General features: G+C 39.6%; 2 protein-coding genes across 2 annotated transcripts in view; both read left to right on the plus strand.

The window, feature by feature from the left end:
* LOC120290326 (putative disease resistance protein At3g14460) overlaps window positions 1-21,867 on the plus strand; it is a 116,352-nt gene extending 94,485 nt beyond the window's left edge. The window contains exons 4-8 of the mRNA XM_039306278.1: window positions 16,617-16,704; window positions 17,410-17,472; window positions 17,562-17,688; window positions 19,542-19,627; window positions 21,328-21,867. The gene's annotated coding sequence lies outside the window, so the exon portion shown is untranslated. The remainder of the gene's footprint in view (window positions 1-16,616; window positions 16,705-17,409; window positions 17,473-17,561; window positions 17,689-19,541; window positions 19,628-21,327) is intronic.
* On the plus strand, window positions 11,848-21,387 carry LOC120290505 (putative disease resistance protein RGA3). Its single transcript, XM_039306780.1, has 6 exons — window positions 11,848-12,589; window positions 12,722-13,031; window positions 15,945-16,005; window positions 17,410-17,472; window positions 17,562-17,621; window positions 21,328-21,387. Exons 1-6 carry the CDS (start codon window positions 11,848-11,850, stop codon window positions 21,385-21,387), a joined length of 1,296 nt encoding a protein of 431 aa, XP_039162714.1.
* Window positions 21,868-23,917: the final 2,050 nt, after the last annotated feature.

Consider the following 23,917-nt stretch of genomic DNA (forward strand, 5'->3'; position numbering starts at 1 on the left):
ATCAGTTTTTTGAAAATATTTTCTAAATCTTGAGTTTTCAATTAAACAAATGTATTTTAATTATTTGAAGTTTTTATGTTCCTGCATTATACAAGGTAAAGAGTAGAAATCAAATCAGTTCAACTTAAAGAGTCATGGATAGATTTTATAAGAGTCCAAACAAATTTCATGATTCAATATATTCGATGGTTTTTGTTATTCATGCTTGCCATGACTTCAGTTTACCCAAGGATGAGAGTAATCATGGAGGCTATGCATATGCTAAAACAATTATTAGATCATGTTCACCAATAGTGACCAAAGATGGTTCCCATACATGCTAAAACAAAATGATGGAACTGGGAGGGCCCTGCATTATTAGCCTTTTTTGTCACCATGTCCAATCAAGCATAGCATTAAGGACTTGACCCTCTGAGGATCCCCACCCCCCCGGAAAAAAAAAAGAAAAATCTCTAAGGCACTCATTTGTATTTCGTCTGCCAATTATTAAAGGCTGAAATGAAAATGTTCACCATTTTTCATTTGAAAAAGAAGAGCATTTAAGACTCATATGGTATTACTGATTGTTATCATAAAATTAGTCCATCGTATTTCAAATACTTTTATTAATCATGTTTTAGATATTGTAGGTTCTAAGAATTAACAAAAGTCGAGAATCTAAATATGCATGAGCGGAACATGCAATGTGTGTGGACATGGAATGACTCGAGGGGTTTAACCAACTAGAGAGAGAGAGAGAGAGAGAGAGAGCCATTATATTACGTTAAATTGAAGTCTAGCATGTATCGCATGATCTTGCTTTTTTAAAGCAAAATTCGTTTTCTTTCTTTAGTGTGGAGAATAAGCCAACTAGTATGGAATACTTTCTAAACAATGGATCTAGATTGTCTATAATTTTAGAATTTTGAGGACAATTCAACCTATTTATTATGAGTGAGCTCCAAATTAGTATTATGCCTTTCCTCCAATATTACTTGAAGCGAATTAGTATCATTCGTCGGTGTATATACTAATTATAATGATTCCAGAGAATTCACAATTGTGCACCATCAGAAGCCCGTACACAAACTATTTGAAATTTGAACTTAGACCGTGTAATGAATTTGAAGCTGTACATCTATGGTCGCAAGAATTCTGCAACTAGCCATCTCGTGGCAACATATGTCTCCCCGGCAGCTCCTCGTGCATCATGGGGCCAAAATCACATCAAAGGATCGTTGCTTTGTCAAAGTTATTTGAAACCTAAATTATTGAGGACATAACCAACAATGGCATCTTATTGTATGTTATGTATCCACAAGTCATCAAAGACAGTTAGGTTTGTTTGTTTGGTAAGGAAAACAAAATCACATGCTCTGGGTCAAAAGAAATGGTCCCCTATTTTAATCGACATCCAAAAGTCTTGATTTGAAGAAAAAGGAGAACAATATAACTCGATGACATAGTGTGTGTCAAAACATATGCTCTCCAGTCTAATTCAAACTTCTTGGCGTATTAGAAAGACCAAGACTTTGTTGGGACTCATCAACCTTTTTGTGTGAAAAATTAAGCAAAAGGGAAAAAGTGATAGTGGGAAAGAAACTTTAATCAATTCCAGGAAGATTAAGAGTTTGCAAGACGTAAATGGCTTTATTGCTTCACTTTTCACTTCCCTCTTCTTCCATCCTTATGTGAATGTCTCTTTTTACATTAGTAGTAGAATTCCACACGTTACATGTCTTGCTTAAGATTAACAATACTAGAAATAAGTATAAGAAGGAAGCCAAGAAGGGACTCGAAAAGATCTCTCCAATGATCATGGGTTTACCAATCATTGAGAGAACAACAAGGGTTCTAGGTTCCAAGTTCCATAACATATAGGGTAGGTTCCAGGTCTAAAAAATGAGAAACCTACTCTAACAAAAACCATTGAGTCCTAAAACTTTAGACAAAGACAAGGACCAAGGCTTTTTTTTTTTAAATAATAATAATAAGTGCATGGGAAGTCCGAAAACTTATCATGAAAGTATAATTGAATTATAAAATTTTCAAAAGATACAATTGAGTCCTAAAACTTGTCACAAAAGTATAATCCAGTCCTAAAACTTTCAAAAAGTGCAATTAATTCCTAAAATATGTCTTGAAAGTGCAATTAAATCTTAAAACTTTTGAAAATTGCAATCAACGAAGAACTTAATTGGACTAATTTGACATGTTTTAGGACTTAATTGCATTTTTTGAAAGTTTTAAGACTTAATTGTACTTCATAACAAGCTTTAAGACTTAATTGTGCTTTTTGAAAGTTTTAAAACTTAATTACATTTTCATGATAAGTTTTAGAACTTATAATGCACTTATCCCCTTTTTTTTGCATCTGTACATTCTTAGTAGCCTTATAATTTCAATATCTTTGTTTATTGTGTTATTGGTGAATATGTGATCAATGTAGGCTTTTATGTGGTAGTTATAGTGCTAAAGATTTGCAACCAAACAGGCAACAATGATCTACTGAAGGGTGTTGTGTTAGTGGTTAATGATCGAGAACCGTTTGATAGGAGAATCGTGGTCCTTTGCACGATTTTCCTATTCATAAGTGTGATGCCTAGAGTATATCTAGTACTTTCTTAGTTGGTGATGCCTAACCCTTTTTCTTGTCTAGCAATGAATGAAGTTGACCACAATTAATAGGACTGACAAATAAGCATCTTTGTACAACTTGCACCGACTGAAATAAAAGTTGACAATCCACCTAACAATGGCATCTTACTTTCTATTATAGATCCGCAAGTCATCAAAGACAACTAACTTTGATTGTTCGATAAGAAGAACAGAAACACATGCTTTGGGCCAAACAAGAAAAAGAATCGGGTACACCAATGAATCCATGAATCGACTTGCTTAATTTTTACTTTGGAAATAGTACATGATTCACAAATCATCAACTAATCCATCAAGCAAGTTGCTTTGGGCTAGCTTTTTTGTTCAAAGGACCATGATTTTCCTATCAAGTGATTCACTATCATCAACAACTACTTCAGCACCCTTCAATAGATAATTGCCGCCCACTTTATTGCAAATTTCTAGCACTATAGCTGCCATGTAAAAGCCTATACTAAAAAAAAAAGCAACAACAACAACAAAACATTGTAAGTTATAAAAATTTTATGAAGACATGCATGCCCTCTAAGTTGGTCATGTGAAGAAAGGGCAAAGTACCAAAAAAGTCCTAAACCTATGACATTTGTACCAATTTAATCCTAAACCTTTCATTTAAGCCAATTTAGTATTAAATCTTTTTATATTGGTACTAATTCAGTCCTTCTAGCCAATTTTGGCTGGTTGGCTAGCTATGACATGGACATTCCGGGTTCGGGAAAATGGCCAAAACGGGCCAAAACCCTCTGCGATACCCATTTTCTGACTTCTCTGATCGCTGCTGGAAGGGGCGGATCTGGGGCTGATTCGAGCTAGATAAGGCCGGTGGAGGGCGAGAGGACTCCGGTGAGGCCGGATGGTGGCCGGAGGAGGCCGAACCATGGCCTGTGATGGCCAAAACGAAGCTGAACAGAGGCGGAACAGGGGCTGGACAGCGGCTCGGAGCAGGCCGGGCGAGAGAGCGACCAAGGCGCACGGAGGCAACCGGCGAGCGGCGGAGCACGCGGGTGGGGCGAGTAGCGACGGCAGCTCCGGTTTTCTTCTCTCGGCGCTGCTGTCTGTTACATTTGTTCGAACCGAGAGAGGAGAGGGGGGAGATGCGCGGACGCGGCACGGCGGCGGGCTCGGGTGCGCGAGCGCTCCGGTGCTTGCGGGCGTGCGACGATGACGGCGAGAGGCGGCGGAGGCGAAGCTGCTGCTACTACTTCGGCTTCTTCGGTTGTTGCTGAAGAAGAAACCCCAAAGAAAAGGAAGAAGATGGAGATGCAGGGGAGAGGCGGCGACGAGGAAGAAATGGGGAACCGGTTTCCCTTTTTTCCTCCCTCACTCTCTCTCTCTCTTATGTCATCCGCACATGGGCACCACCAGCTGCCCTCCACTCACAATTCCAAGACAACTTTGCCCCTTCTAGAAGCATTTAGGTAAGCTAAAATATGGGGGTATGTGTGGCATACGAATTTGCTAGTTTTCTTTCCAATTGGGCCTTAATTCCTCTTGAATTAAATCAATTTGACCCCCATAATTTCATTCAACACTTCATCATTCCAATTGGTATTTTCCTTACCAATGTAGCCCACTTGTATCCCAATTTCACAATCCATGGCTTCAATTGAACGTAAACGGCCCTATTTATCCAAATCGAAATTAGAACCCAAAATCTGGATGTCACAACTCTTCCTCTTATAAAAATTTCGTCCTCGAAATTTAAACCATTAAAAATTCTTCTTCAAAATGGTGGGGTATTGTCGTCTCATCGATTCTGCTCCTTCATTTTGCTTCATACTGCTATCCAAGATCCTCGGTGCCGACGAAACATTTCCGAATTAACCAGACCAATTCTTGATTCCCAAAAAGACTAAGCACTTGTCCATCTTTGCAAAAATGAAAGTTGCAAAAGTTTTGGTTCTTTTTTTTTTCCTTCTTATTTTTCCACAAAGCGGCTAACTGCCGCGTCGGGGATTCGAACTCCCGACTTCGGACCTTTCGCTTCTTCCGGGTACCACTCGGCTACAAGCGCCGACGGTGTCTCGAAATGCTTCTTTAATTCATTTAAAGCCAAAACCCTCCTTTGAACTCAAATTTCGATGGATTCCGATTTAAATGCCGATTCATCTTCCCTTCCTTAATAGATCAAGACGTCCTCACCAAAGGCGACACCCAAGGAAAAATACACTTCCCCACTTTAAAATTTCAAAGGTCTTCAACACAAAATCTGCAAAGCTAACTGGCGATTCTGAGCAGTCTCAAATCTGTCTCTAATAACTGCGACTGAATCACTGATTTTAAACCAACTCTGGACCTGCGATTTTCTGATCTCTGATCTCATCTCAACGACTGAAGTTCTGTACACTCTGCTCTGCACGGATTAAAAGAAACTATCGGCCGATCTACCGGCGGGAACTCGGTCAAGATCGATATAACTCGACACCGATCTCGGCAACGCAATCACCGACTCTTTTTATCTGACGACCTGGCCTGTGATCTTTCTTTCCCTGACTCCATCTCAGCAATTGAAATTCTGTACCCTCTGCTATACACTGCTTAATAAAGAACCCTCTGAAAACTTTGCCAAATTTATAATCTCTGATCTAGATTCGAAATATAATTCATCCCCGGCACTCCATGCCGGCGAATTATCTGATGCACACACACTTCGGTATACCCACTCTGTGACAAGATAGGATCTTCAATTTCTGAAATCGAACTTAGATTGGCGGTTAATTTCACTCCGACACGCTTTTAGTGTGACCTAGGCTACTGGGTAGTGTTCAGAGCTTTTTAGGACAAATGACCCGTGGTCGATTTTCTTCGAGCCACAATAAACCCACTCGACCCATTGGTGACTCTCGATTGTCGTGAAAATCTCCAAGATTCAAATACGGACACAGGGTACCAAAACGACAGTAAAATCAAATTAGTACCGGTCGATGAGAGTTTTCCAATTTAGTGGAGTCACCCACGATCGGTCATTCATCTCAGTCGAACCGATCTATCTCTGATTTCAAATCGGTTTTATACTGTGCCGCAATGATCTCTAAAGATGAGCACGGTCGAGAAGTCGATCCCTGGTCGAATTCTCAAGTCTATTTGCCTTAAGGTCCTTAATAACTCACCCAGCTAGTCTAGTTATCTCATGAGTGGCCAACTCAGAGAAAAACACTGTAATCGCGTCGATGAAATGCCCAATTTATCTAATCAAAATCAGAGCCCGAAATCTGGATGTTACACACTCAAAACAAGATCTTCTGAACATCTCTCGTCCGTCAACTAGGCGCCGATTCTAACTTGAACATTTGGTTCAATCTTGAGGGTGGCTATAAAATTCAAAAGGTAGCCTACCTCAAATTTGAAAACCAAATTTCAAATCATTTTCAAGTAAAGTCTATACTTTAGCCAGTCTATGCACAATAGAAGACTCTCGGCCCAACACATTAATGACTCTTTCGTTTCTCCAAGGTGATACCCGATATCACTATTATAGTTCTGCCACAATTCTGGTTCACAACACCGCTTCGCATTCCACTTATTGGGTCTCAACTGGCGGAACGGTGATACAACAATCTTCTCATGTTGTATCAATGCATACCCCGTCCTCTGTAAGACACATCACTAAAGATTCCGTACTTTCCAGAGCCAAATGAAAAGTTTAGCACAAGTACGATAGTCAGTTCTTACTTAAGCTTTGGAAACTATCCTTGTACTTGTCTATGCTGATGAATTTCTCTTCTTTCTTAAGAGGTCAAGCCCACGATGGTACTGATGCTGAAAATTCTTTCACAAACCTTCTGTAGTAATCTGTCCAATCCCCACGGCTTTTGATCTCTGACACTAATCTCGATCTCGGTTCATTAACAACTGATTCGATCCTGGCTAGTCCACGGAGATTCCTTTACCTGTAATCACATGACCATTCTTAGGGGCTCTCGTGATCCTCATCACTTAATGAATACCCTAGAATGTCACTACACCACACGATCACCATTGATCTAGATATTCTTTGAATACTCGGTTTGTCAAGTCTATGACAACGGCTGGAGCGTTCGTTATATCAAATGGCTTTACATTATTCTCACAAGGGCTAAATCAAGTGCGAAGTGCTGTCTTCAGTATAACCTCCTTCCTAGTTCTCAACTGACAATAACCTATCTTCAAGTCGATCATTGAAGACATCAACACTCTTTATAACAAGTCACCCAATTAAGTTGACAATGGTTGATGCATGATTGCAATGAACCATTTTCATTTCTCTTTCCACAAAACGATGTTCCTTAAAGCGATGCACTAATATGCATGAATTCCTCATTCATCAATCTTCACATCCATACCTTCGGTTCTATCAATTCAAACAACAATAACTAGTGATTCCCATTTCTTCCACTTATTTCAATAAACTGAAGTTCCCAAACTTCATCCAAACTCGCTACGATACTCGATAGAATTTTCCCCAAAACATTCATCCTCTCGTCTAGTGCCGGAGTCGGTTCCATTTCGTTCTTCTCACCATACCGGACACTTTGAATTCATCCAGGTTTTCTTCCACAATTTCGACACTTATCTGGTGAGTCTTCTACCTCTTGCCAAGTGCTAGGATGCACTATTTCTTATACCATAGACCTATCCCAGAAATTCCACAGTGCGTTCTATGGCGCACTTCTCTGAATCGTCTGTACCAACAAAGGACAGCGAATCGTCAAGATTCCCTCTTCTTATGCGGGTACACCATAAATCACTGTCCGTACCGGCGACACTTACCACAATTTCTTGTCCTCAAAATACACGAGACTAATTCATACCATCTTCCATAGAACAACATGTTCCATTTGTCGAATGCTGACTTGACTATTCCACCATTCCTATTGAGTGGAACAAAATACTCTTCCCTCAACATCAGTCTTTTCTCCTGACTGAATTCCAAGTCTACTTCGCTGAATCTGGACTCAAATATCGAATTCTATTCTCTAATCATCCTTCCAGGTTGGACCTCAACAAAGGTAGCAACAACAACAACTTGACCTTGATCTTACCGGCTCATCCAGATCCCAAGAAACACTTGCATCAAATCAATCTTATCGAACTTAGGATCATTCAATGCTTTGCTACACTAGTACCAACCTGCGATGGCACTCTTACACTCAAGCTGGCCAGAGTCAACACTCTGCCTTCCGAATCCACAATAATTAAAAGCAAGCAATTCACACCCGACAACCAATTCTACCAATCAGCTATCAAAGACATGCACCATTCATGAATTTAAAGGCCTTTCCTACTACTATCCCATAGGTCATCGCACCTTATCACTCCAATACCTAACCATTGCTCTGATACCACAAAAAGGGGATGTCACGCCTCGACCCTCAGGCACGCACACATCCCTTACTCTTGGTCGATTTTAAAATGCGATATCCCAGGACTATGTATCGCCGACCCTTTCATTCTTTATAGCACATGCGGAAGCAGTTATAAATCCCTAGACAATAAAGCAATGGGATAGAAAAGCAGGCCATACATTTTTCTCACTGAAAATTCACGACGACAACTTTTTACAAGCAAACAAGGTCTGACAAGACAGGATAGGATTTCGGTCCTCATCCGGGTCGTACTCGGGGTCCTCCTCCACGTACTCCTCTTCGGGTTCCTCAACAAGGATCTCCTCGTCGATTCATGCTCCTTAGGCTCCTCATCCAGGTCCCGAAATGGTTATTCAATAACCACGAGACCACGTCTCGGCAAGTTCTACTTCCTAAGACCCGATTAGTAAACTAATACACCTTAGGGCTGCCTATGCACAACATGAGTCGATGACTTACCTTGGCCTCGCATTCCACCTGCAGATTAGCACGCATCAAATAGGCACCCAAGCAATTACATCACAAATCGAAGGATCGATCAAATCGACCGAGTCGATTACATGCCAACAAGACCACTCACGGTCATTCCCATTCGATCAATCAATTCACAACATCAAATCAAAACAATGATCAATCGACCTCGTCGATTACATGTCGAACGGACCATTCTCGGGTCAATTCGATTATTCCATCTCAATCATCAATTACGAACTACGATCCTCATATCACATCTTAAGCAAAGGTGGAAGACACAGTCTACCACTCGACCACTTTCGATACTCAATGGATTTACGGTCCCACTCGACCACTTTCGATACTCAATGGATTTACGGTCCCACTCGACCACTTTCGATACTCAATGGCTTTACGGTCCCACTCGACCACTTTCGATAATCGATACACAGAAATACGGCCACGTAGGCACAATCTACACCACACAAGCATGATCAACTATCGCCACACAGGCATGATCACTTATCGCCACACGAGCATGATCAACTATCGCCACACACAGGCATGATCACTTATCGCCACACAGGCATGATCAACTATCGCCACACAGGCATGATCACTTTCAACAATTTACGAGCATTCTCTAAGGCAACTTCTTCGCCAAGATGACATAATCAACCACTGAATACACGTGCATTCTCCAGGTGATATTCCGATTCACCGAGCCCACGTATTTCCTTTCAGGTGATAACGAATACCCAACGATTTCTCAATCAAATAATTAAATGAACTCAACAAAGCATTATAAATGCTAAATAACACACTTGGCCAATTCAATCTCAATCAATTCCAATCAAATTAGGGTAAATCCTAAAATATCACAATTTATTCAATTCCATACAACGTAGAGCTCAAATAAATAAACGGACTGCGCCACGACAATCAGCACGAGATTTCGGTCGTCGGCCATCAAAATCTTAATTTCCGAAAAATAATTAATTAATTTATTAATTTCGAAAATTACATAAATAAATACAATAAATTCAATTTAGCACAATATAAAGCTCAATTAAATAAACGGACTGCGCCATGATCATCAGCATAAAATCCTGGTCACTTGGCCATCCCAGTTGAATTTCCGGGAAATAAATAATTAAATAATTAATTTCGAAAATTAATAATTAATTCATAAAAATACCACCTAGGCCCGAATCGCTTAATTAACACCCGATAAGGGACGGAAAAATCCCAAGAAGCATCCAATAAATACGACAGGCAATTCTCTATCTAATTACACTAATTATTCAACTAATATGCAAAGTAATTAACTAATAATCACTAATCAATTGTAATCTAACAACTTAATTACACTTAATTAACACTAATCAACCTTTAAGCATAATTAGCGCACTAAGAAGGCATTAGTGAGTAAAACTCACACAAAACGACGGGCTCGATGCGAGGATCGACTTTCCTCAAAGCGGGCCGAGCATCCGGGCTCGGGAAAATGGCCAAAACGGGCCAAAACCCTCTGCGATACCCATTTTCTGACTTCTCTGATCGCTGCTGGAAGGGGCGGATCTGGGGCTGATTCGAGCTAGATAAGGCCGGTGCGGGCGAGAGGACTCCGGTGAGGCCGGATGGTGGCCCGAGGAGGCCGAACCATGGCCTGTGATGGCCAAAACGAAGCTGAACGAGAGGCGGAAGGGCTGGACAGCGGCTCTGGAATGAGCCGGGCGAGAGAGCGACCAAGGCGCACGGAGGCAACCCAAGAGCGGCGGAGCACGCGGGTGGGGCGAGTAGCGACGGCAGCTCCGGTTTTCTTCTCTCGGCGCTGCTTCGCCCTACATTTCTGTTCGAACCAGAGAGAGGAGAGGGGGCGGAGATGCGCGGACGGCAGCACAGCGGCGGGCTCGGGTGCGCAGCAGCTCCGGTGCTTGCGGGCGTGCGACGATGACGGCGAGAGGCGGCGAGAGGCGAAGCTGCTGCTACTACTTCGGCTTCTTCGGTTGTTGCTGAAGAAGAAACCCCAAAGAAAAGGGAAGAAGATGGAGATGCGGGGAGAGAGGTAGTGACGAGGAAGAAATGGGGAACCGGTTTCCCTTTTTCCTCCCTCACTCTCTCTCTCTCTTATGTCATCCGCACATGGGCACCACCAGCTGCCCTCCACTCACAATTCCAAGACAACTTTGCCCCTTCTAGAAGCATTTAGGTAAGCTAAAATATGGGGGTATGTGTGGCATACGAATTTGCTAGGTTTTCTTTCCAATTGGGCCTTAATTCCTCTTGAATTAAATCAATTTGACCCCATAATTTCATTCAACACTTCATCATTCCAATTGGTATTTTTCCTTACCAATGTAGCCCACTTGTATCCCAATTTCACAATCCATGGCTTCAATTGAACGTTAACGGCCCTATTTATCCAGTCGAAATTAGAACCCAAAAATCTGGATGTCACACAACCACTACCTCAGCACCCTTCAACAAATCATTATCACCCATCTTGCTGCAAATCTTTAGCACAATAACTACCACATAAAAGACTTCATTGATCGTACATTTACCAAGAAAGCAGAACAAGGTATATTGAAATTATAAGGTTACTAAGAATATACAAATGCTAAAAAAGCCAACCAAACACTTGTTCATGATAACATTTATGATGAAAATATGCATGCACTCTAAGTTGATCATATTAAGACTCTGTTTTGGATCGCCAAAAGTAAAGGTTTGATAGCCAAAAGTCTGGATCCCAGGAATAAGGAGAGCAATTGACATAACAAGCACTTGTGGACAAAAATTATTTTATTTTGATTTGTCTAACCTTTGATGTGCATCCCTTGAAAGTCTTGGTCTTTTTCTAATCTTTTTGCTGGGTCATCGTCTTGGTCTTCCTAGACTTCATAATTTTCACTCTCCATTAGCTCATTGTCACTTTGCTTCACTATAACACCTTTGTTGTTTCTTTATAGTGATTAATTTACCTATGGACATTGGAGGGATTGTTTTGGGTTCCTTTTTGGCTTCGTTCCTTCAAGTCCTATTCGACAAGTTGACTTCTCCCGCATTGAATTATGCACAATGGAAAGGAATCAGCACCACCTTGCCTAAGGAGTGGAAGGGGATGTTGGTCAAAATCAAGGCAATGCTGGCTGATGCAGAGGACAAGCAACTCAGCGGCAACCATCAAGTGGAGCTATGGCTGGATAGTGTTAGGGACTTGGCCTATGACATGGATGACTTGGTCGATGAGTTTTAGATCAAAGTCACCCAGGTTGAGTCGGAGGCAGAATCCAGCACATGCAAAGTTCTAGAGAAATTGAAGTTCCTCTGTAGCCAACCACGCTCGCTTGTGTCTATAACTAAGATACAAGAGATCAATGGCAGATTGGCAATGATTGTCACGGAAATGGCTAGTCTAAGCTTGAGAGAGAATGTTGCAATCATATCCAACTACACCAGCAAAAGGGATCCAACCACTTCTCTGCCGGAGCTTCGATTTTTTGGTAGGGAGGAGGAACGAGCACATATATTCAAACTATTGACCAATGAGGCCAGAAATTCTGATGCCACACCGGGAATAGTCCCTATAGTTGGGATGGGCGGTATTGGAAAGACAGCTTTGGCTCAGCTGCTATATGATGATGTCAAAGTGACTAGATGTTTCGACAAGAAAGCATGGGTTTGTGTTTCCGATAATTTTGATGTTTTCAACATAACAAAGAATATTTTGCACTCGATCACCATGGAGTCCTTGAAGGATGAATATCTTAACGAGCTTCAAAATAAGTTGAGGGACAGTCTATCTCAGAAGAAGTTTCTTGTGGTTTTAGATGATGTCTGGAATGACAACTACGAAAGATGGACTACCCTTTTAAGGCCATTTAAAGGAGGGGCCAAGGGAAGCAAGATCATTATCACGGCTCGCAACCTTCCTGCTTTTCTTGAAAAAGAAGCTTCACTATGTGTTTTAAAGGAGTTGCCCCTCAATGATTGTGCAAGCTTATTAGCCTTTCATGCTTTTGAAGAAGCAAACTTTGAGAGCCACCCAGAATTGGAAAAAATAGGCAAGAATATAGCTGAAACATGTAAAGGTTTACCTTTGATAGCGAAGATGTTGGGCGGTGCCCTACGTAATAGAAGGGAACTCGGTGAATGGAAAGATACCTTAAATAAAATAACAGGGAGTCTTCCAACATCAAAGAATGAGGTTCTTCCTATCTTGAAATTGAGCTATGTCCATCTTCCTTCCTATTTGAAGAGATGTTTTTCTTATTGTGCAGTATTTCCTAAGGGTTATGAAATTGAGAGGGATGAGTTGGTGCTCTTATGGATAGTGGAGGGATTTTTAGATCAACAAAAAACAAACGAGAATAACTTGAGATTAGGATGGAGTTACTTCAATGAGTTAGTGTCTAGATCATTTCTTCAACAATCAAGTGTTGATGCATCTAAGTTTTCAATGCATGATCTTTTGAATGATCTAGCAAAGTCAATTGAGGGTGGGACATGCTTCACCTCTGGAGAGTTTCAACTAGCAACTAATGAAGATGATCTTGAGAAAGTTCGTTATGCATCATTCATCTCATCACAGTTTGTTACATCAAAGTGCTTGAGAGAATATCACAAAATGAAGGTTTTAAGAAGTTTAATTCTAGCGCGTGTTGGATCTAGTAAGCAATCTCTCTCTATTTCCAACACGGTTCTACATGACTTGTTGACAAACTTGAAGTACTTAAGGGTGTTTTCATTATGTCATTGTAACATCAAAGAGGTACCAGATCGGATTGCTGATTTAAAACATCTTTGATATCTCAATTTCTCGTACACTAATATTGAAAGGCTACCTGAGTCAATTGTCAGCTTGTGCAAATTACAAGCTTTGATTTTAAGAGGTTGTCAAAACCTCTCAAAGTTGCCTCAAGGTATCACAAAGTTGGTTAGCTTATAGTTTCTTGATATTAGAGATACAAAAGAGCTAAAAGAGATGCCATTGGGTAGTGGCAATTTGAAGAATCTTACTATCTTGTCCAAGTTTGTGGTAGGAACAGATAAAGGTTCACAATTAAAGGAGTTAAAGAACTTGTTGCACCTTCAAAGAGAATTATTCATATTAGAATTGCAAAGGGTGAAAGGAGTTACAGATGTTGTTGCTGCCAATTTGTCAGGAAAGAAAGGCCTAAGCAACTTATTCTTGCATTGGGATGAAGCTTTTGGAAATCGTTGCAACGATGAACACAAATTTAAGGTGCTTTAGTCTCTACGGCCTCACACTAATCTTAGAAATCTCACTATTTTGAACTATGGTGGTGCCATATTCTCATCATGGTTAGATGGTTCATCATATTCTAATGTAGTGTCTTTGTGCTTGCAAGGCTGTCCTAATGTCACATCATTGCCCTCACTTGGACAACTACCTTCACTGAGAGAATTATCTTTGGAAGGTCTAAATTTAATAATAAAAATAGACTCTAAATTCTATGGAGGTAAAAGTCTTTTTTCGTCCTTAACCACTTTGAAGTTTGAAGAGATGTTGACATGGAAGGATTGGTCTCCTTATGTCGGGGGGGCAGAAGAAAAGTCCCATTCTATTGTCTTCAGCATCTTGTTGTTCGAAGTTGTCCTTCATTGATCGGGACATTGCCTTGTCAACTCGATTGCCTTATAAAGCTTGAAATTCATTCATGCTTGCATTTGAATAACTCAACCAGTGAGGTTTGTCTTCCATCTCTCGATGAGTTGTACCTTGGGGATTGTAGTAAGGAGATCTTGAAGAGCTTTAGTTTGGTCAAGCTAACTTCTTTGACCATTCTCAAAATTTACAATCTCAGAGAGCTTGTTTGCAAATCACGGTTTTATGAGCTACTTGGTCAAGCTAAAGAAGCTTCATATAGGACGGTGTAACAAGCTAATATACTTGTGGCAAGATGGAAATGAAACGCGAAATCTGACTTGCCTCCAGGAACTAGTCATCGAAAGTTGTCCGCAATTTGTATCATTTGTGGCAAGAGAAGGAGAGATAGAGTTACCTTGTAGCAATAACATGGGACTAAACATTCCTCAAGATGACCCCAACAACAATAACCCAATGCCTCAACTTGAATCTATTAAGATACGTGATTGTAAGTCTCTAACATCCGTTTCCCTTGCCAAGGGTAGACTTGCTCCTTTGAAGGCACTTTTTTTAATCAGATGCAATGGAGTGAAGTCGCTAGAAGATGTTACCTCAGAATCGATTGAAACAATGAGAATCTCCTACTGTGAGAATCTACACAGCTTACCACAGTCCTTTCACATTCTCTCTCATCTCAGTCATTTAAATATTTATTATTGTCAAGCATTGGAGATAGAGGACTTTCCTCCCCTTCCCATCACCCTATCAAGTCTTCGACTTTCGTATTGTCCAAAGATTAAGTCTATTGCCGGCTGCAACATTGATAGCTGTGACAACCTCACTGAATTGGAAATATGGGATTGTCCGACATTGGAGATAGAAGACTTCCCACTCCTTCCCATTAGCTTGTCGAGTCTTACACTTTGGACTTGTCCTAAGATAAAGTCCCTACCAAATCAGTGGCATTAACTTACATCCCTCCGGTCGCTAATGATACATAGTTGCCAAATATCACATGCTTGCCCAAAGGAGGTTTGCCTTCCAATTTGCGGGAACTTGAAATTATGAGGTGTGAGAATCTAAAGCAGCCACTGAGAGAATGGGGCTTACCCCTACTCACATCCCTCCAAGAACTAACAATTAACGAAACAATGGGAGGGGAGGGAGAGAAGTTGTGGTTTCCTTTGGAGGAGGAGGATGCGTGGAGTCTTCTCTTTCCTCCCTCTCTAACCTCTCTTTCAATATTTAGTATGAGGAACGTGGAAAGACTATCAAGCGGCCTTCACAACCATCTCTCCTCTCTTCAATGGTTATTGCTTGCATGTTGTCCGAAGTTGAGGGAGTTGCCAAAGGATGGCCTCCCTCCCTCCCTCCGACAATTGCGCATATTTGGATGCAAGATTCTACAAGATCAATGCTCAAAACATATTGGCGACTATTGGCCCCTCATCTGAGAGATCCCTCAGATTTGGACTGATGATTATCATATTGGGGTGATATGATTCGTGCATCTACACTACATGGAGTTTTCTTAGGGTTCAGGTAAGTTTTTTTTTGCTTTTGATGGCATCAATTTCCATTCTACTTCCTCAATTCAATGCTCAATAGAAACTAACGTTTGTGTGGGGGATCTTGTTGGGTTGGATCGGCTCTGTTTTATTGGATGATAAACTGTAGGACGACATGCTCTCGGTGCTGCCTCTTGCTCTGTTGATGATATATCCTTAACTCTGCTTGATGCCCAAACTAATTGTGAATGAAACTGCACCATCACGAAGAATCATAGCGTTCCACAATCATAGTCCTCTGCACTTTCAGCGTGTGTTGTCTGTTCTCTTCCCAACATATTTTCTCTTGTGCCCTAAAGCTCATTCACTTTGGTTGTTTTGCAGATACCATGGTGATTTGCATTGGCAAAATCTCTTGGGAGGATCGCATTCGGCCGTTGCTGAGGTAAGGCTAATGCTGTCAATGTAAATGTTTTGTATCATTTTTTTTTTTTGGCAATTTATCAAAAAAGGAAGAGGCAATTAAATTTATTGTTGCACTGATATGTTCTATTTTTTTTTTTAGTGAATACGATCTAAATAAGGATAAATATTTTTCAAAATCTAAAAGGATGATTAATTTTGTGGAAGCTGTGATGTGATTGTGAAGAAAGGGGATGCAGTTTTTCTTTTTATGGTTTACCTTCGAATCAGGAACCTTCTTTTTGTTGATGATGATTCTTTGTAGCATTAAGTAGTCAATCTGGGATAAAATTTTGAGGCATCTCATTGCTCCAAGCTTTCACGTGACAGCATTGATATTCCATAAACCGCTTTTTGGTTGGGTTTTGAACTTTGGTGGTTTAGGAACTGTTGCTCACAGCTCGCTAGAAATCTTTAGCAAATATATTTACACTTGTTTGGTTGAGATTGTAATGATAGGCTGCCTACCTCTAGGTTTGCATTGTCAGCCCTGACCTCTAGGTTGGCATTTCCATTTACTCGGGGAATATGATTTCATCATACAGTATGCCATTTTATCTTAAAATACCTTCTCATGTGGCATTCTTCCTACAGGGAGTTCCGGAACAAAATGTTCGAGCTGACATGGGTTCTTTTGGTGTAACCGGAAATCTTGCACTTCAACCAATTTGTATCTTGCCCGGTATATCTCCTCTCTCTGTGCTAGTGTCACATGTATAAATTTTTGGTTGAAACTATGTTCTTATGACATTGTGAAGCTCTATTAGAGGTTAGATAATTCGTAATCTGAATTATGGTTCACTGTGTACTTCCTTAGGCTTTTTGGATGTTATTGCACGTATAACATGGTGCATTAACCATATAAATAGGTGGTTGGAAAAGCAAATTTGCATTTGCCAAGATAACTTTCAAGAAATCTCACATAGTTTTGCTTGACGAGCCATCCAATCATCTGGAAAGTTCTTCTCATATTTCTCCATTTTATGACTTTGATTAGTTTTTCAGTTATCTTGCTATTGTTCTTGCACTAATTGAACTTGTCGAATCTAGTCTTTACATTAAAAGTATAGTAGAACCCATTAGTGGTCACAACTACTGGTAGCCCTTGTCATCATACATCTAGCAAATAATGGAACATAAACCAATCTAATTGTTCCAATGTGGAAAATATTTGGAATAGAGTATCTACAATACCAAATGGTACTAATCTCTATGCCTATACGCAGTATTGGGCTTTACATACAAATATGTGGACCCCCTTTTGATTTATAAATCCGATCTTTAAGTTTTGCTATAATGACCAATGACTAAAGAATTATCTTTGCAAATTGTTAGTTTCTTATCTAATGATTAGTGTTTCTGTTTGTTTGCCTATCCACAACAATAGAATTTGGATGTGGTTGAGGCGCTTATTCAAGGTCTGGTCTTGTTCCACGGAGCAATTCTAATGGTGAGATTGATTTTCTTGTCAAAATATTTCAATTTGACCAATGATGGATCATTTCACAGCTAATAGTCCTCTTTTCACTTGATTTGCAGGTTAGTCACGATGAGCATCTAATAGCTAGAAGCTTGGATGAGGTCTGGTGGTTTCACAAGGCAAGGTGGCACCTCCCATGGGAATTTCTAGGACTACAGAAATGTACTCTAGTTTTTGTTGAATCAGGTGAATCTAGTTATTGGCATAAACTAAGAGTGGTTCATTGGGTTCAAATTACCTCACAAAACAGAAAATGAGGCTTAGCTACATAGAGAAAGCTAAAAAGGATGAAGAGAGGATTGCTCCTGGTATATAGGATGGACTCATAGTTACACCAGCCCTCATTTGTCATTTATACTTGATAAGGGCTTGTGGAACGATGAGTCTAAGTTTTTGACATCGAGCATGCAGTATCATTTGCAATAGCTTAGAACTGAGTTGGGATTGCAGTCTTGGTATAATTTGTGATTCTTTGCACATTTTTTTCTAGCAATAGGTTCATTTATTGTGCCCCTGGAAGTTTGATACTCTATTGCCACCGAAGTCAGCTTTCCCATGCACACTAAAATGATTTAATCATTTGTAAAAGAATATTTTAGCACAGAAAATTATTTTGGAAGACAATCTATTTTGTGAGAAAGCTGTATTAATATATTTTCCTCATTTTCACTCTTTGGCACTATTTTGGAGAATTAATTATGAAAATAATATCACGGTCAACAAAACTTTGTATTCCCCTCTAAGTACAGAATTGCTTTAACTATAATGTAGGCCTTGCGTAGCCTGGTCAAAGATTATAGTTCATCCTTCTTTTATTCAAATGCATGAGAATCACGAAGAATCAATAGCGTTCCACAATCATATTCCTCCGCTTTTTCAGCATATGTTGTTTGCTCTATTCCCAACATCTTTTTCATGTGCCAAATCAGGTATGTCACGTTCTAGGCTTTTTATCTGACTTAATAAACCGTAACCGTTTGTGAAGGTGGTTCAAAGGGTCCATTTGATTCAATTCATGAATTAGCCCACTATGAGTTTTGCACCTGCTCCTTTACCTTTAGGAAAGAGCGGCGGCTTGCAGGGTACCAGGCTGAGAAAGCCGGGCAACCACTCCCTAGCTCATCCACTTTGATTGTTTTGCAAATGCCATTATCATTTGTATTGGCAAAATCTCTTGGAAGGATCACTTGCGAAAACTGTTGAGATAGGGCTAATGTTGTCAATGTGATGTGTCATTTTTTCCAATTTACAAGAAAGGAAGAAGCATTCAAATTTATTTGGTGCATTGATCTGTTCTAAAATTTCTTCTAGTGACTGTTATCTAAATAAGAATAATCTCTCTCAAAATCTAAAAACAGGATTAGTTATGTGGAAGTTGAGATATGATTGTGAAGAAAGGGGATGCAGTTTTTTTTTTTTAATTATGGTTTTCTTTAGAATCGAGAACCTCTCTTTGTTGATGATGATCCTTCGTAGTATTAAGCAGTCTATTTGGGGCACTCATGGCTCTAAGCTTTCAATACAACGCAAATTCATGATAGGATCGATATTCATAAATCACCTTCGGTCTTGATCTCTGTTGAGCTAGGAACTATAACCTATAGTTTGCTATAAATTTTTAGCCAATATACTCATGCTTATTTGGTTGAGATAGTAATGATATCCTGCCTGCCTTTGGATTTGCATTGTCAGTAGTGACCCCTGGGGTAAATCTTGTCAGTTCTTTAAATTCATCATACACCATGTCATTGTATTTGAAATTACCTCCTTATGTGGCATTCTTCCCGAGCTCACTTGGGTTCCTTTGGTCTAGTTGGAAATCCCTCACTTGAATTGATGTATACCTTGTTTGGATCATCTCCTCCCTCTTTGCTACTGTTGCACATGTAAAAAAAAATGAAGTAATTTTTGTGTGAAATTGTGTAGCTCTATTGGAGGTTAGTTAATATGTAATCTCAATTGTGGTTCACTGTGTACTTGCTCCGAGGCTTTTTGGATGGTATTGCACATATAACATGGTGCTTTGCCCATGTAAATAGGAGGTCAGATAAGCAGAGTTGCATCTACCAAGATAACTTTCAAGAAATGTCACATGGTTTTGCTTGACAAGCCATCTAATCATTTGGTAAGTTTACTCATTTTTCTTTTTCAGTTAGCTTGTTATTGTTCTTTCCCTAATTGAACTTATCAGATTCTGGTCTTTACGTTGATAATATAGTAAAACCAATCAGTGATCACAGCTACAGGGAACTTCTGTCATTATACATCTAACTTATAATGGAATAGAGACCAATCTAATTTTTCCCACTTGCAAAATGTTGGGAGGAGGATGGTTCCGCTAGCTGATAACTCTATAAAAATAGAGTTATTTTACCTATTTTAGGCAACAATTAATGCATTATCTATGAGAAAATATTTGAATTTCCTTCTGATTATTTAAATTTTCCTTGTTTATGCATAATAATGAGATATGGAGAAGATAAGGAAAAGAAGGGCAATTATCAGAATTCAAATAAAAGCAGCGATGGAAGATGGATATCAAATCAGGAAATTCTTGATTTTGTTCCCTAATGTTATCTACAAGTAGATATTTTAGATTTCCTATAAATAGGAAGAGAGAGCAGCTAGGGTTTAGAGAGGGGGTTAGATCGTTTTCCATTGTTATGAGATTTTTTTAAGTATTTTGAAAAGAAGACAAAAGTGGTGATAGAATTCTTGTCCTTTGATTCAAGATGCTGGGTTTGATCTATATTTCTATTTTTATTTCTTATTCTACTATGTTCTAATTTTCTTTTGTTAGGCTACGATGTAGCCTAACCATGATGATATGAATTTCATGATTTTTATGTTTTACAATTGATTTCATTCATGTGAGTTATATATTATTGCGTTTACTGCTTTTGAGTGACTGGCCACCACTTGAATGATCTGATGTGCATGTTTGAAACGAGAGGTGATAATATGCAATTGCTCATTATAATATATAACCATGAATTAAACGTGGATAGAAATATACCGCGTTATTTGTGTAGCTTTCGGTGATAAGGTGATCCAAAAGACTCATTGTAAACCGAGAATATTAATAGTTTTTAATGCACTCATGTTTATTTTAATTCACATAGAGATATAGTTGATTAATAAGCTGAGTAGTTTTGCTATACCTAGAGATAGGATAGTAAATAGATTAGGAAATTCTGCTATCACATGTTTGATATCGTTCTTGTATTCACAACAATCTGAAATTCATATATAGTGGTTATGGTGAAATCGGATGCTCTAACATATTTATCTGATCGATTTACTGCATTTAGTCTACAAATTTCGTTTTTAATCATTCTTAATTATATTTTGATTTGTTAGATAAATTTTAGAATTAGTCTATTTTAGTATTTAATTGGTTTATTAATCATCGATCTCCGTGGGACGATACTTTATCTCATCATTATATTACTTGTTCGATACGTGCACTTGCGTTTAGAATTTCACGAACACTAGCCTAGTCAGTGTTTTTGTATTACAGTAATCTATGATACCAAGTAGTTCCTATGTTTTGTGCTTATAGGCAGTGTTGGGCTTTGTACATAATGAATGTGGACCTTTTTCTTGTTTATAAAGTTCACTTTTAGTTTTGCTTAAATGAGCAGTGACTATTTAAGTGTCAACTATGTAAATCGTTAGTTTCTTGTCTATAAATAGATACGATTCTGCCTTTTCCACTATACCCAATTTGAGGATTTGGCAGAGGCGTTCATTCAAGGTCTGGTCTTGTTTCTTGGATGGATCATTTTGCAGCTGACAGCCCTCTTTTCGCCTTGATTTTTGCAGGTTAGTCACGATGAGCATCTAATAACTGGAAGTGCAGACGAGCTATTGGTGGTTTCTTAAGGCAAGGTGGCGGCTTTCCATGGGAATTTCCAGGATTGTAAGAGTTTGGATGTCCTGAGGATATCTCTGGGGTTATTCTGTTCATCATCTGCACCAAAAGTGGAGGACAAACATCCCGAAATGAAGTAGAAATTGGTTGAGTACGTACAATCTCCTAATGCAGCATCTGTGGATCAATTTGATTAAATTGTTCTGGGACCCCAACTCTGAACACATCAATCCGGATTCAAAATTCTTTAATTCCAATTAAAAGCAAACTAGGTTACGTGGCTTTGATCTGGCCTGTATTGAATGTAGCACTTTCAGCTATATTTAAATTCGCATCCTGTGATGCAGTAGCGACTGATTTGTCAAATAAGCTACGGTTATGGCTTAAACCGAGTAATTCATAGCAGGTATGGAACTCTTATGGGAACCTCTACAGGGTCTATTCACTTTTTCTATCCTTCGTTATGAATGGTTAAGGCAAAGATTTTCTCATGGAATTTTGTAAGACCGCCGTGGAAACATGCTTTTCCCAGGCGGCATTGAGAGTTGAGATTCAAGACATACCCGTTACGTAGACGCTCGTAATAATCCGGTTATGCTTCTGAAAAGAAAATTTTCCACTTGCAGTCTGCCCTATAAAGGTTCTAGTTTCATACCCATAAATCTTTTTACCTCCAAATGTTTACGTTGATTCACCAGTTTTTGGGTGGAGTTGTTGATGTTGAGCACCGATTCCCCATTTAATTTGCATACTACAGAGGCAACCGAGGGATTGTTTGACGAGAAATTAATTGTGCAAAAATATTTTCCCCATTTTTGTCCTCCGGTACTGTTTAGGAGAATAAATTGTGAAAATGTTTTCATGATCGACAAAATTTTTATACTTTCAACTCTAGGTACAGAATTGCTTTTAGTAAATATAAGGTAGGCTTACCTATCTATCTATATATATAAAATGAAATCCTGTATAAATACCTGAATTGGTTAGATAATATCCTATTAACATGTTCAGGTCAATTTTCAAAATAAGACGCTTCTTATCTTCCAATAAAAGCTACTGTACAGATGGAAGAATGAATTGAAAACCCGAGGTTTTGAATATGCGAAATCAACGGCCAAATTCTAAATGAACCCTGCAGATCAAAAACCATTTACAAACTGATTGACTGATCAAAGAATTAAGTTCATCTTTCTTCTCCTCAAGTGCCCAATCCATCTCTTGACAACATTTGAAGCAATCTCACATATTAGTTTTCCCGTGCAGGAAGGGAAAGGGAAGGGAGGATCAATCCCCGTCGCTTACTTTTAAGGATTTTGCGCCTACTATGATATATTCTTATTCCAAGAAGGTCATCAGTCTGCACTACTCGAGACCCATTGTTTGGAAGTAGGCGAGCCCATCACTATTGAACTCAAAAAGGTGCCAAAGGTTTATGGCCAATCAAATGTAAAAAGATACACGCACTACCGCCACAAATGGGGGAAAAGTGCCAAAAAAGTTCTAAACATTTTGTCATTGTGCCGATTTAGTTATAAACATTTTTACGTTGTGCTAATTTAGTCCTTTCTGGCCAATTTTGGCTGGATTTTGCTGACTGGACGCCGGCCGGCTAACGTGGCCTGATCAACACCGACATGAACAACTTTTAATAATATTTTTTTTTGAATTTTTTAATTTTTTTTTTTTTTTTTTTTTTTTTTTTTTTTTTTTTTCTTTTTTTCTTCCCTCTTCTTCCTCTAGCTAGTCGTCGGACCACGGCGATCGACCAGAAGTGATAGTGATAGCTGGCGAGGGGCGGCCTCGAGCCTGGTGAGGCGCCCGCCGGATCGGCGAATTGCCACCACGGGGAAACTAGGCGAAAATCCTAGGCCGGAGCCATGTGACCGAGGATGCCCCCAAGCTCCCATAAAACCCTAGAGACGACGACGACGAGCAAAGGGAGGAAATTTCTAGGGCGAGATTGGGATTGGGAAACAAGGGGAGAGCTGGCCTCATGCCGAGCTGGCGGGGCTCGCCCTCGCCGCCCTCGAGGCTTGGGCGATGAGGCGAGCCTCACCACCCAACGCGAGGCTGTCCTCGCGCGCAGCGAGCTGGCCGACGAGGTTGACCTCGACCTCGCCGGCCGTCGCCTCTAGCCGATTGCCAAGGTTTGACGACCAGCTGGAGGAAGAAGAGGGAAGAAAAAAAGAAAAAAAAAAAAAAAAAAATAAAAATATCAAAAGATAAAAATATCAAAAATATTAAAATATTATTAAAAGTTGTCCATATCAGCCGGCCAGGCATCCAGTCAGCAAAATCTAGTCAAAATTGGTCGGAAATGATTGAATTGGCATAACGTAAAACTATTTAGGACTAAATCAGTATAAAAAAAGGTTTAGGACTAAATCGGCACAAGGACAAAAGATTTATGACTTTTTTGGCAATTTTCCCCCACAAATGACTTCGATCTCATGACCGCACATTTGTGGAATATTGACCCATAACATTAAGTCACCATCACCAGCCATTTGGGGTTGCCCATATTTATGGGTTAACTTGATC

This window comes from Eucalyptus grandis, chromosome 2 (genome assembly GCF_016545825.1).
Source record: "Eucalyptus grandis isolate ANBG69807.140 chromosome 2, ASM1654582v1, whole genome shotgun sequence".
In the NCBI taxonomy this organism is placed as follows: Eukaryota; Viridiplantae; Streptophyta; class Magnoliopsida; order Myrtales; family Myrtaceae; genus Eucalyptus; species Eucalyptus grandis.